General features: G+C 44.4%; 1 protein-coding gene across 2 annotated transcripts in view; it reads left to right on the top strand.

Moving 5' to 3' along the window:
- Positions 1-14,897, top strand: part of TBC1D12 (TBC1 domain family member 12) — a 127,529-nt gene that overhangs the window by 27,962 nt on the left and 84,670 nt on the right. For both annotated transcript variants that reach the window (XM_068255226.1, XM_068255225.1), the window contains one exon: positions 14,522-14,645. In XM_068255226.1, coding sequence (XP_068111327.1) covers positions 14,522-14,645 — 124 coding nt within the window. The remainder of the gene's footprint in view (positions 1-14,521; positions 14,646-14,897) is intronic.

The following is a 14,897-nucleotide window of genomic DNA, read 5'->3' as shown; positions in this document are numbered from 1 at the left end:
GTAAAACAGTAAACTCCCATTGAAATTACACAGTCTGCCGTAATCGCGTAATATTGAGAAAATCGATGTTAAAGTTTCAAAGGAAAAATATATACATTTAAAAACCCGCCGACTTTAACGGTTAATAGCAAAGCCTGCTTAAAATTTAGGAACACCAAATTCACAGGATATATTAAGGGGATCAGTGGGAATAAGAGGAAAATTTTTTTTTTTTCAAAAAGACCTTATAGTTTTTGAGAAAATCGATTTTTAAGTTTCAAGGGCAAAAATGTCTTTTAAATGCGGAAAATGTCAGTTTTTTTTTGCACAGGTAACAATAGTGTTTTATTTTCATAGATTCCCCCAAGTGGGAAGAGTTTTACTTACTTCGTTCTGAGTGTGGAAAATATAAAAAAAAGACGTGGGGTCCCCCTCCCAGACCTCTTTAACCCCTTGTCCCCCATGCACACTGGGATAGCCAGAATGCGGAGCACCGGCCGCGTGGGGCTCCGCACCCTGACTATACCAGCCCGCATGGTCCATGGATTGGGGGGTCTCGGAAGGGGAGGGGCAGCCAAGCTTTCCCCTCCCCCTCCGAGCCCTTGTCCAATCCAAGGACAAGGGGCTCTTCTCCACCTCCGATGGGCGGGGGAGGTGGAGGCCGCGATTTCCTGGGGGGGGGGGGTTCATGGTGGCATCTGGGAGTCCCCTTTAAAAAGGGGTCCCCCAGATGCCCACCCCCCCCCTCCCAGGAGAAATGAGTATAGAGGTACTTGTACCCCTTACCCATTTCCTTTAAGAGTTAAAAGTAAATAAACACACAAACACATAGAAAAAGTATTTTAATTGAACAAAAAACATAACCACGAAAAAAGTCCTTTAATATTCTTAATTAACCAATAATACTTACCTGTCCCTTTAAAAGCCAGTTCCCACGCAATATCCTCGGAAATATACTAATCAGTTACAATGTTACAAAGTTGTTACAATGTAACAACTTTGTTACTTTGTAACACCACCGCACCCGACGTCACTCGCCGCTCACCCGCCGGCCGCCGCATACACTTACGCTAAGTCCCCGCCGGCTCCCGCCGTCCACCCCGACCACACGTGTCACCCATATACATGCTGGCACCCATGGGTGCCAGCATGTATATAAGTGACATGTGGGAGAGGCGGGGAGGGCAGCGGAGCCGGCGAGGACTTAGCGTCCTAAACCCGACAGAGCTCTGAGCTATATAGCTCAGAGCTCTCTAAAGCATCTTTGTATTTGGGCTCCAAAGAGCCCCATTGGTCCTTAGCAGACTTCTGATTTGCAGGAACCCCATTGGTCTGCTAAGGACCAATGGGGGCTCCTTGGAGCCCAAATACAAAGATGCTTAGAGAGCTCTGAGCTATATAGCTCAGAGCTCTGTCGGGTCCGTGCAGCGCAGACGGGTATGCAGCGGCGGCGGCGGCGAGTGACGTCGGGTGCGGCGTAGTTACAATGTAACAAAGTTGTTACATTGTAATAACTTTGTTACATTGTAACTGATAGAACATTTCCGAGGCTATTTCGAGGGATCATTTATTTAAAGGGACAGGTAAGTATTAATGGTTAATTAAGAATATTAAAGGACTTTTTTCGTGGTTATGTTTTTTTGTTCAATTAAAATACTTTTTGTGTTTGTGTGTTTATTTACTTTTAACTCTTAAAGGAAATGGGTAAGGGGTACAAGTACCTCTATACTCATTTCTCCTGGGAGGGGGGGGGCATCTGGGGGACCCCTTTTTAAAGGGGACTCCCAGATGCCACCATGAACCCCCCCCCCCCCCCCCCCCCCCCCCCCCCCCCCCCCCCCAGGAAATCGCGGCCTCCACCTCCCCCGCCCATCGGAGGTGGAGAAGAGCCCCTTGTCCTTAGATTGGACAAGGGCTCTGAGGGGGAGGGGAAAGCTTGGCTGCCCCTCCCCTTCCGAGACCCCCCAATCCATGGACCATGCGGGCTGGTATAGTCAGGGTGCGGAGCCCCACGCGGCCGGTGCTCCGCATTCTGGCTATCCCAGTCTGCATGGGGGACAAGGGGTTAAAGAGGTCTGGCGGGGGGACCCCACGTCGGTTTTTTTTTTTATATTTCTCACACTCAGAACGAAGTAAGTAAAACTCTTCCCACTTGGGGAATCTATGAAAATAAAACACTATTGTTACCTGTGCAAAAAAAACTGACATTTTCCGCATTTAAAATACATTTTTGTCCTTGAAACTTAAAAATCGATTTTCTCAAAAACTATAAGGTCTTTTTGAAAAAAAATTTTTCCTCTTATTCCCACTGATCCCCTTAATATATCCTGTGAATTTGGTGTTCCTAAATTTTAAGCAGGCTTTGCTATTAACCGTTAAAGTCGGCGGGTTTTTAAATGTATATATTTTTCCTTTGAAACTTTAACATCGATTTTCTCAAAAACTATAAGGTATTTTTGAAAAAAAATTTCTTCCTCTTATTCCTTCTGATCTCCTTAATATAGTCTCCAAATTTGAGGCTCTTAGCAATTAAGGGGGCTTTGCTATTAACACTTAAAGTCGGCGGCTACCTAACATTGATCCATGCGTCAACTTTTCCGCTTGGCAGCATGACCTTACGCATTAATTGCTAGTAGGATTTTACGCGTAAGCCTATAACGTAATAACCTGAATTACGGTATACTTACGCGTAATTGCGTAAGGGCTATGCGTAATTACAGACATGTACCGTAATTGAATGTCTACGCCGTAAGCGTAATTCCGTAATGCGTAATAGCGTAAAATTACGCGTAATGATCCGTAAGCGTAGCTTTTTCCATTACGCCCAGCACTGAAGCACAGCTATTACTGTATATATACTGTATATATACATTATTTTTAATGACTATTATCTGAGAAATAGAACATTTTATCATATTTTCTATTTTAATTACAGTTACAAATTCATTAGGAGTCGGAGTCGGTGCATTTTTTCCCGACTCCGACTCCAGGCACCCAAAATTGCCCGACTCCGACTCCACAGCCCTGCTTGAATGCAGGGCTGTGGAGTCGGTACAAAAATCCTCCGACTCCTCAGTTTAGGATTCCACTAACTCCGACTCCTCTAATTTGCATATTACAATCTTGTTGATTGAAAGTATGTAACATGAAATTCGTCTCTTAACTGCCAACGCTTAGAAATTTTAAAAGACAACTGAAGTGAGGATATGTAGACTGCCATATGTATTCCCTTTAGTCATAGACTAAAACTAGTCCTTGGTAAGAGTACTTGTAAAAGGTACAGACTGGAACAAACAACATCTATCAGGCCCTAGGCAATGTAACTGGGTACATGAAAAGCGATTAGCCGCCGGATCGCCTCTTCCGCGTGCCCGCATCCCCGCTCGCCGCATTCGATTCCCTGCTCGACCCTACCGGCGCCGCTTATCTTCCGCTCGATTCCCTGCCATTGTCCCCTCGCGGGGAGCGAGCAGGGAATCGGCGGAAGCAAGATCCGTCCTGTCGGATCTTATCAATCGAGCCGCAACAGCGGCTCGATTGATGAGGAGCATAGCGGCCGCATCTACATGTGTAGATGCGGCTTAAGAGTGATGTGCAGGTACTCTGCAGGGGAATAAGTAGATTCTTCCTCTATTACACATCCTTCATGCACAATCTGAACCAGGTTTATGGGTGATAGACAACACCTCTGTGTTCAATGTGCACAACATTCTCAGTGGATTCCCTGCAGCTCTGTGGAGAGTGCATATGTAGAGTATAGTACTACTGTGTAACAAAGTAAACCTGAGACACCTGGATCTTCTGCTATGAGTCCAGGTACTTGAGCCAGTCGGGCGTAGTGCGCATGCACACCCTCCGCCGCCCGAAACGTACTACACCTGCGCAGCACTTTTGCGCAGGTGCAGAACGCTCCTGGCTGTGGAAGAGGCATGCGGCCGGACTGTGCTGACTGGCTGAATTACCAGGACTCGTAGCAGAAGATCCAGGTGGTGGAAGTGGACAGCGAGGGACTGATTAGCCTGAAGGGGGCTGGAAGAAGCCCCAGGTATGTATAACACTTTTCTTTTCATCCATCTCAGGTACCATTTAATTCGTAGTCACCAAACCAAATTTTAACATACCAAATTATTTGATTTCATGAGCAAAGAGAGTGCATTTGCATAAATCGGAATCAACACAGAATTATTTCCATCTCATTGACCATCTCTATTAGTGACACGGCTACACATCAGGCTTTATACTTGCAGCATAGATGTTATTTAGTATATATAAGAGATTCCTGTGTACACATGATATGTACAGTCATAATATGATGTATATCTGACTTTAAAAATACGGGGACTGCTTTATTGAAGCAGCACAAGTAACTAATTTTGATTGGTTATTTCATGTTTGTGGACTAAGCACAGCTATTACTGTGTATATAAATTATTTATGATGACTATTATCTGAGAAATAGAACATTTTATCATATATTCTATTTTAATTACAGTTTAAATTTATTAGGGCACCAGGCACCCAAAATTGCCCCGACTCCACGACTCCAACTCCACAGCCCTGCTTGAATGTGTACATGGACACGTTATTTTGCATTTCGGTTATCGTGTAAGCGCTTGGTGTAATTGTTGGCTGCACAGATGTGACTCGTGATGTGCTGTATCAGTGTTATCCCCAGAATTTTTTTCCAGCCGCGTGGTGGAAGGTTAGGTCGCGTGCCACTAGATGGGGAATTGTGCCCCCCCATCCCCCCCCCAATAAATTGACAGGCTAGACTCTGTCTTTTGTACTGGAATCTCTTAAAGGGATACTAAACTGAAAAAAATTAGACTAGTTACTTACCTGGGGCTTCTTCTAAAGTCCTAAAGTCCTCCTGCTCCATGATCGCCATTCCACACTGCTCTGTTCCTTAGCCCCGCAGCTCCTCGATCATGCTCCTGTGACCAGGAGTGTTTTGCCCATGCACAGTAGCAATTTTTAGTTACTGCGCAAGTGCAAAACGCTACCGGTAACGGGAATGTGGTGGAGGAGGCGAGCGACATATGGCTGTGCATGCAGCGTTCACAGCACAGCGGTGCGGAATGACTGATAAGGAATTGAGTGAATGTGGCCATACATTTTGTATGATCTGCTACCATGTTGACCATTAGATAGAACCCTCTTTGAATCTGATCAGAGAGGGATCTATTGTTTGTCCACATCCTGAACACCAATTCTATTGGAAATGTTAAGGTAGCCGTACATCAGACGACTTGGTGGCCAATCGACCATCCGATTCGATTATTCTAATCGAATCGATGAAAATCTGTGCTGCCAAGCAGGGCTGTGGAGTCGGTACAAAAATGTTCCAACTCCGACTCCTCAGTTTATGAAACCACGACTCCGACTCTGGGTACCCAAAATGGCCCTGACTCCTTAGTCTAATACTTAAAGAGTAACTGTCAGGCTGCAGAAGCTAATTTAAACCTCTATTCTCCTGTGTTAAACAGTTTAGAAGGAAGCCCAAAAGCAATTAGTGAAGATAAAAATCTCAGTTACTTTTGATGTGTGCTTATCAGCAAGTCTGTTATTCTTAAGAAGACGCAAGCCGCATTCCATACTGCAAAGCATTCTGGGGCTCTCCCCTCGGCTGCTAATGAGACGTTACAGCAGCTTGTAATCGCGTAGCACTGATAAATCTCGGGCAGAGTACACTGCAGGAGTCAGCTATTGTTCCTAGCCACATGGCTCATTAATATTCACTGCACACTGTGTTGTTCAAGTAAGAGCTTATCTGTGATCAGGAAGCAGGCAGGACATGACGACACATTTGACAGAAAAACATGGAGCCTGCCATGAGCTGTCAGGAGCATCTATCTCTGCATATACTATATACAAATTCTGTGAAATCCAAACGTGGACAGTGAAATGCAAATGTAATGTAAGTACAGCCAATCTTTAGCTACCGATATATGTGTTTATTTTCTCTGAGACCTTATACCTAACAGCTCCTCTTTAAAGAGACTCTGAAGCGAGAATAAATCTCGCTTCAGAGCTCATAGTTAGCAGGGGCATGTGTGCCCCTGCTAAAACGCCGCTATCCCGCGGCTAAACGGGGGTCCCTTCACCCCCAAGCCCACCCCCGCAAGACTTGGTCGCAAGTTGGTCGTAAATCTTCTTCTTCTTGGAGGCAGGGCTAACGGCTGCAGCCCTGCCTCCAGTCGCGTCTATCAGACGCGCATCGCCGCCTCTCCCCCGCCCCTCTCAGTGAAGGAAGACTGGGAGGGGCCGGGGAGAGGCGGAGAAACGCGGCTGACAGACTCGCGTGGGGCAGGGTTGCGGCGGTTAGCCCTGCCCCAACCAGGTAGCGCTCCCCCGCTGCACCGAGGGGATTTGGGGGTGAAGGGACCCCCTGTTAAGCCGCGGGATAGCGGCGTTTTAGCAGGGGCACACATGCCCCTGCTAACTATGAGGTCTGAAGCGAGATTTATTCTCGCTTCAGACTCTCTTTAACAGGGCTGTGGATTTTGTACAGAAATCATCCTACTCCCGACTCCTCAGTTCATGAAATCAACGACTCCAACTCTGGGTGCCCAAAATTGCTCCGTCTCCTCGACTCCGACTCCACAGCCCTGCCACCAAGACCCCAAATTGGTTGCATAGTCGATCGCACATGCGGCAAGATGTTGGGCTGACCTGCTTGATCGGCTATGTGGCGGTAACTGCGTGCAATTTCGGGATGATCGCCGAATGCGACGATGCCCCGTGCAAGTGGTACATTACCTGTCTGAAGTCTCTGCTTGTCCTCCACTGCTTCCGGAATTTCTTCTCTGCATACCTGCGCCCCATGTGGTTGCCTAGTACGTGCGTCTGACATCACACACGCGGCAACCACGTGGGGTGTGCGTGTATGAAGAATCCCGGAAGCGGCGGAGGGCAATCGGAGGCTGCGGACAGTTAATGTATCACTTGCACAGGGCACTAGGGGGCTTTATAACATTAGGGGACAGTGGCAGATGCGGCGTCACAGGGCCGATTCCGTATTGATTTCAGCATGAAATTGACCGGGAGTCGGCCTAAGGTGTATGGGCAGCTGTCAAATCTTTCTCCAATCAGATTGGATCAGAGAGAGATTTGTCCCTTGGTCAAATCTGCTCATCATCACTAGATGTATGGCCACCTTCACTGCTGCTGCCCGACCCCAGTGTATATGTGTGTGCGCCCATGTGCACTTTTGAAGGCTCACCTGTCACGCCCGTAAAAATCCTGGCCTCATAGATTGTTGCTATATCGAATGCCGTTACTGCTTGCGCACCTGTTTGAGCCCTTGCGACCAAGATTTCCCAGCATTCACGATAAATCCTTTTGACCTATCTCAGGCTGAAACCGATCGAAAGATTAGCGATAATGTTGTGACACAGATTCTGATTCCATAAAATTATCAGATCAGTAGATTGATCGGCCTGCATAATAGAGCAATGTATGAGCTTCCTAACTTCTTCAGTCTCAGAATATATATTCAGGAATTACAGGAGCTATGGGAGGTGCTGCCTTCCTGTTACGGACATGTCACTACTTCCTGCGCTGTTGGTCCTTTTGCTGGTTGGAAAAAATGTAGAACTTTTTTTGTCATTATTGCTAATCACCTTAAATTCTTTGTCCTGATGAAAGGTCAGGAAATGATAAATGCATATTTTCCTGGATGCTCTGTTTTTATATCCAGCTCTGCATAGTTTGTGCCGAGCTGTGAGTGATGCTAATGTTTGGACACATGGTTTCACTCAGAATTTACAGGAGAAGAGGAAATAGCTGTGGTAGATCTCAAGAGCTGTAGGAAAATAAAATGCTTGCTGCTTTCTAGAGCAGGGCTCAGCCTTCCATCCAGTGCTGTCCTTCAGCAGGAATGTGAAAGCTGCATCATTATACTGAAGGTTATCATAAGCTTTTGCACTGGAATTCCTCTTCTGTTAAATGAGACATCAATTCATACTACCGGTACTTATTTATTGCAGTGACTATAGGAGAGTAATCTTTGCCGAATTCACAGAATACCCATAAATGGCTGGCATAGTGGATAGGGCACTCAGCTTGCAGCTTTAGAGCTCTGTTCAGTTCCTGCCTAGGGCCTGGTGCACACCAGAGGAGTTTTTCTGAGCGTTTTGAGTTTTTAAATCTGCTGCTAATGTTATCCTATGTGTCTGTGCACGCTGGAGCAATGAGGTTTTGTATAAAACCCCATAGCATTACATTGGGAAGAGCTTTTGAAACCTCTAAAAGCTCTTGCCAATGTAACGCTCAGAAAAACTCCTCTGGTGTGCACCAGGCCAAAGAGAGTATCTGCATAGAGTTCTGGAATTCTGATTTCCTGCCACATCCTAAAAACATACTGGCAGAGAGAAGTGGGGTCAATAAGGTAAACGTAATACCGGCTTGCATGCTGTTTAAATGCAGATTTTATGCAGCTTGGAATTTGGTCCAATCAAAATCGACATGATGTTAATTTGTTAGTTGCATAGGATTTGCATTTGATTTGTATCCTTGCCTAATTTTTCAGAGCTGATTGAATCCTCAACCTGTCAGGTGTTCCCATGCATCGGCTGGGCGCCTGCTAGTGCGTTGGAGATGTGTCCTTCATAATACTTATATCTCTGCGCAGTCGCACTCATCGATTGTAAAACCCAGCCCACCTGGACAGCTTGATGAGACCGATGGGAAGTCCTTCATACGAACATCTTTTCCAAGAGGACTGGTTTCCTGAAAGAAAGAATCCGTTTTCAGGGTGCACACAGGCACAGCCTGAAAGACTAGAAAGCTACAGAAGTATGTTGCATAACTTCACTTACAGCTGCTGCTAATTGACTACAGGTTGGCTTTAATGAGAGCAGCATGGCAGAGTTTATCAGATTCAAGACGCTCTGTATCACTCTGACAAACACATGAAGCTTTTTGTTCAGTGCCTAAAGTCCCGTACACGTCCAGCTGTGCCAATAGACAGGTGTGTGCACAGTGACTGCCACCCCTCACCCCGCTAGCAATCTGCGGGGAGGGGGGGGGGGGGGAGAAATCAACACCTGTGATGCCCAATCGCATTGTCCACCACGTGGGATCAGGTACGCTGTGCTTTATCATCCCGCTACATAGCTGACACGTGTCTGTACAGGCCAGCCAGCAATGTCCCAATTCCCGACGGGCGACATTAAAATCAAGAGGTGTAAACAAACCGTAAAAGCTCGGACGCACAAGCAAGTATTCCGCCCACCGGTCGTCCAAACATGGTCTGTTGGATAACAACAGTTGGGTGTGTGTACGTGTGGCAAATGACTAGATGAGCGATTGATAACAGGCAGTTTGCCTGATCCAAACGGCGGATCAACTCACACAACTGTTGGGCTGATATCGTGCAGTTGGCCACATGTGTTCAAGTTGTTTGAACGACTTGTACTTGTTTTGAATGTGGCCATATCGTGTAGTTTGTTGTATCAAAATTTGCCTTTTTACTTTTCTGAGAAAGCTAGATGTTTTTGCTGAGAAACATTTTTGATCAGAGGTCATCTGGATAATGTCAGTTTCCGTTGCTCAACAATGAGAGGTGGGCATGTAAATATTACGTGTGGTAAACAATGAATGTACAGTATATATACCTGGCATCACCTTGTCACATTGCCTTACTGGACATCAGTTGAGATCAGATCTAATATCCCTCCCACCACCATAGCCAAAAGTTTTTTTTTTTGTTGTTGTTGTTGTTTGTTTTTTGTTTTTTTTGTATGGTGTAAAGCTATCGATGCTAGCTTCTCCTGCCTGTGTCCCACACATGTCCCTGCCCCACCCAATCACATGAGGACCAGCCTTAACCAAATATCACGTGTAACCTAATCAGTTTCTCAATGTATGCTTATAATTAGAAAATGTAAATATTTCTGGCTTGCACGCAGGGCTGTGGAGTCGGGGTCGGGGCAATTTTGGATGCCTGGAGTCGGGAAAAAATGCACCGACTCTGACTCCGACTCCTAATGAATTTAAACTGTAATTAAAATACAAAATATGATAAAATGTATTTTATCTATTTCTCAGATAATAGTCATCATAAATAATTTATACATACAGTAGTAGCTGTGCTTATTCCACAAAAATGAAATAAACCAATCAAAATTAGTTACCTGTGCTGCTTCAATAAAGCAGTCCCCATATTTTTAAAGTCAAATATACACATCTGATTGTGACTGTATATATGTGTACACAGGAATCTCTTATCTATACTAAATAACCTCTATGCTGTAAGTATAAAGCCTGATGTGTAGCCGTGTCACTAATAGAGATGGTCAATGAGATAGAAATAATTCTGCGTTGATTCTGATTTATGCAAATGTACGCACTCTTTGCTTGTGAAATCAAATCATTTGATATGTTGTTAAAATTTTGGTTTGGTGACTACAAATTAAATGGTACCGGAGAAGGATGAAAAGAGAAGTTTTATACATATCTGGGGCTTCCTCCAGCCCCCTTCAGGCTAATCAGTCCCTCGCTGTCCACCTCCACCACCTGGATCTTCTGCTATGAGTCCTGGTAATTCAGCCAGTCAGCGCTGTCTGGCCACGTGCCGCTCCTACAGCCAAGAGCGTTCTGCACCTGCGCAATAGTGCCTCGCAGGTGTAGTACGCTCCCGGTGGCGGGTTGTGTGCAGGCGCACTACGCCAGACTGGCTCAAGTACCTGGACTCATAGCAGAAGATCCAGGTGGCGGAGGAGGACAGCGAGGGACTGATTAGTTTGAAGGGGGCTGGAGGAAGCCCCAGGTATGTATAAAACTTTAATATCTGTCTCAGGTTTACTTTGTTACACAGTAGTACTATACACTACATATGCACTCCCCACAGAGCTGCAGGGAATCCACTGAGAATGTTGTGCACATTGAACACAGTGGTGCTGTCTATCACCCATAAACTTGGTTCAGATTGTGCATGAAGAATGTGTAATTGAGGAAGAATCTCCTTGTTCCCTTGCAGAGTACCTGCACATCACTCTTACATGTACCCACAGTTACATTGCCTAGGGCCTGATAGATGTTCTTTGTTCCGGTCTGTACCTTTTACAAGTACTCTTACCAAGGACTAGTTTTAGTCTAGGACTAAAGGGAATAAATATGGCAGTCTCCATATCCTTCTCACTTCTGTTGTCTTTTAAAATTCCTAAGGGCCTGTTTCCACTACACGCAGATTCTGCATGCAGAAAACTGACTCCAATGAACGCCTATGGGAAATCTGCATCAGAAAAATCGCGTTCAGTGGAAACAGGCCCATAGACATTCATTGGAGTCAGTTTTCTGCATGCAGAATCTGCGTGTAGTGGAAACAGGCCCTAAGCGTTGGCAGTTAAGAGACGAATTTCATGTTACATACTTTCAATCAACAAGATTGTAATATGCAAATTAGAGGAGTCGGAGTCGGTGGAATCCTAAACTGAGGAGTCTGAGTCGGTGGATTTTTGTACCGACTCCACAGCCCTGCTTGCATGCAAATGTCATGCAATTTGGAACTGGGCCAATCAGAATCAACATGAAAGGGCGTTTTGGAAGCTAGAACTTAAGTTTGTTGGTTGCACACATCCACAAATATTTAGATGAGCCCCAGAGACAGCATCCGTCTCTTATGTGATGTGCAAGGTATTGGGACCCGATCCCTTGAGCGACATTTCCCAGCTGACACTGTAGATGCACTGATGGCCTGTAGCTTTGTGCTGTCACAAGGTGGGTGGAGTAAGTGTGTAGGACAATGCTCTTAGCCATCACTCAACCCAGAGGGGTAGGGGCTGCTGTGCACTCACTGGAATATCAGCATAGGCGGTCAATTATATGCTAATAATTTCCGCTTGCATCCAAATTGTACGCACCAATTTAGATGGGCCCAAACCATACAGTTTGCATGCCAGCCAGAATTATTTGAATTGCATTGACCTGCTCTATGAAGGGTGTGTGTGGGTTTTTGAAGTGCACAACTTGCTGCATAATTTAAAACAACTTATGTAAAACGCACATGATATACCTCATTGGAGACGAAGAGGAATGGGTTGTCTTAAATGCTACTGTTTTATTCCAATGACTTAAGATGGCCACACACGATACAATAAAATGATCCGATTTTACAGCAATTCGATAAAAACGATCGTATCTCCCGAAAAAAAGAGAGCTTTTTTTTCATTCGACTGAAAAATCCGATCGGCTTTCCCGGTTTTTTCGATTTTTATCTATCCAGAATACCAGATATTTTTCTTCAATTTCTCTAAAGATTGTATGGTGTGTGTTTGTCAATTTATTAATATACACACCCAAGCCATTTTCTCAGTTTCCAAACATTTTTATCATAATTGGGGGCAAATTGAACATAGGTGTGTGGTACAGTGGTCATATTTTTGAAATATTACAATCAGTCAGAAAAATTGATTGCAATTTCTTAAATTGAACAGATATTTAAAAAATTGTATGGTGTGTGGCCACCTTTAGGACTTACTAATGAATTAATAAGAACCCAAAACACATGTATGAAAAATGCTGTTAATTTTATATTTGCCGTGTGTTTTGCTTTAGAACATGGGGAGTAGAAACAGTTTTACTTGGAAAGTATTGTCCTTGTGGAAGGAACCCTTAACCACTTAATGACATGCTGACTTATAAAAACGTCCTGCTAGAGCCTCTTAATGGCTCCAGGACGTTTTATGAGTCAGACAGTGCTGCTGCCGCTGTGCACGTGAAAATAGTGAAAAGAAAAAATACACCTTTATTTCCAAATACTATCGTCACCATACTTTGTACTAGGGACATAATTAAAGGAATACTATCGATGTATGCATTTATTTTTAAATGCTGTATGTTGTAGCACACATTAGGGCAAGTACTAGGAGCAATTTTATTCCTCACACAGCTGTTCCTCTCAGCTGTAAAAGCCTCTGTCAGTTTTGGCGTCAGTGTTGGATACAAAATGTATCTAATACTGAGCTCCCAGAGGGCTAGACCATATCTCTGCACAGGGTAGATGCTATCAACTCCTCAGTTTATAGTTTAATTATCACCTTGCTGAAATAATCTTATGGTGGTAAGGGGTTAAAGATTCTAGCAATGTGTGTTTATTATCTTTGCTTCTCTTGACTGATAAAGATACTAATAATGCTAATTGTAGACAGTGGTCTGCCCCTCTCAGCAGCTTGTAAAGTGGATGCAGCCTGGAGTGAATCGCTTCAAGCAGGCAGCCAGTCTGAGTGTAAACACATACTAGTGTTATAGCTAGTTATATTCCAGCAATATTACAGCTCATTTAGTTACCTGTTACCACCTCAGATCAGCCTATTTCTCCTCATGTCTGCTGCATGCTGTGAGTGACACAGTGAAATATATTTGTGAGCTGTGTGACAGAGTAACCAAGCAGCTCAGGGTGACCCAAACTACTATGAGCTGTGTGAGAAATGAATTTTTAAGCAGGGATAGCGAGAGAGAGACCTGGGTGAATAAATAAAGTGCCCCTAGCACTAGTGGTAATGTGTACACTAATATAGAGTATTAAAAAAAAGTCGTTTCAATCGATAGTATTCCTTTAAAATCTTGTAATAACCAGAACAAATAGGCAGATAACGTGTGGGTTTTATGCACAGTAGCAGTGTTTATATTAAAACTATAGGGGGATGAAATTGGAGAAAGTGTGTTTTTTTTTTTTCATTTTTTCCTTTTTTCCTTTTAAAATGCATAGAAAATAGTCATTACTGAAAACAAATATCAACCCAAAAAGCCCAATTGGTGGTGAAAAAAACAAGATATAGATCATTTCATTGTGATTAGTAGTGATTAAGCTATTGGCCAATGAAAGGGCTAAGCACTGAAGGGTGAAAATCGCTCTTGTCCGTTAGGGTAAAACCCCTTTGGGTGAAGTGGTTAAAGTGTACCTGAGATGAAAGCCATCTCCGCTTCTATAGTTACCTGGGGCTTCCTTGAGGCCAGGCGTGCTCCCCCGTTGTGCTCCCCATTATGCTCCCGTCCCTGGGAGCGTTTTGTGCCTGCGTAGTGGTACTGTGCAAGTGCAGCACACTCCCAGCCGCGGGAGCGCACCATGCTGCGCATGCGCGACGAATCGCAGCACGTTTGAGCAATGAACTGTGACTCGGCCAGGCTTTTGGGCCATATAACTGATGAGAGGAGACACCTGGGAAAACATGGAGGGACTGAGTAACCTCAGGGGGCTTAAGGAAGCCCCAGGTAAGTATAGAAGCTGAGATTACTTTCATGTCGGGTACGCTTTAATATCTCTATAAAGGCCAGATAGCATTCTCTTGAGATTTGTTTGTGTAACATTGGCAGTGCACTTTATGCTGGAATTGTCAGCCTGACATACTATCTCATAGTAAGCTGCAGTTTGAGTGCACAGTTGAAAAATACGCCTTCGGTAGTGGAATTATCTGGTTTGATCTGATGCGCTGACAACACAGTTGCTTCTCTTGTCATTGTTAGCAGCAGATGTACCCTGAAGCCTAAAGACATACTTCAGTAAATGATCTTTTCATTTTTTTTTTCTGTCTCTCCACAGAAATTTTTTCTCTAAAAGATCAAAAGATCTCAAATCTCCGGGACTGAGCGCTCCTGGCTGGAAGTTGTTTGGTAAAGTTCCTCCTAGAGAGAATGTTCAGAAAGACAGTAAAACCGTTCAGCAGGTGAGTAAACTTTGATGTGTGTGTGTGTGTGTGTGTGTGTGTGTGTGTGTGTGTGTGTGTGTGTGTGTGCAGTCCACAAGCTATTAAATTGCTGTGGCTTTGCTACTAGCCAGGAGAAAGTTTGTGGCATGGAAGGATTGTGTTTTATATTTTTTGTGGTTTACTTAGGCCTCTTTAACCTCCTTGGTGGTCTATTAAAACCGCCAGGGGGCAGCGCAGCACATTAAATCTTTTTAATATATATATTTTTTT

This window comes from Hyperolius riggenbachi, chromosome 10 (assembly GCF_040937935.1).
Source record: "Hyperolius riggenbachi isolate aHypRig1 chromosome 10, aHypRig1.pri, whole genome shotgun sequence".
Lineage (NCBI taxonomy): Eukaryota > Metazoa > Chordata > Amphibia > Anura > Hyperoliidae > Hyperolius > Hyperolius riggenbachi.
Note: the sequence above shows the minus strand (reverse complement) of the source record. Positions and strands in the feature narration are given on the sequence as shown.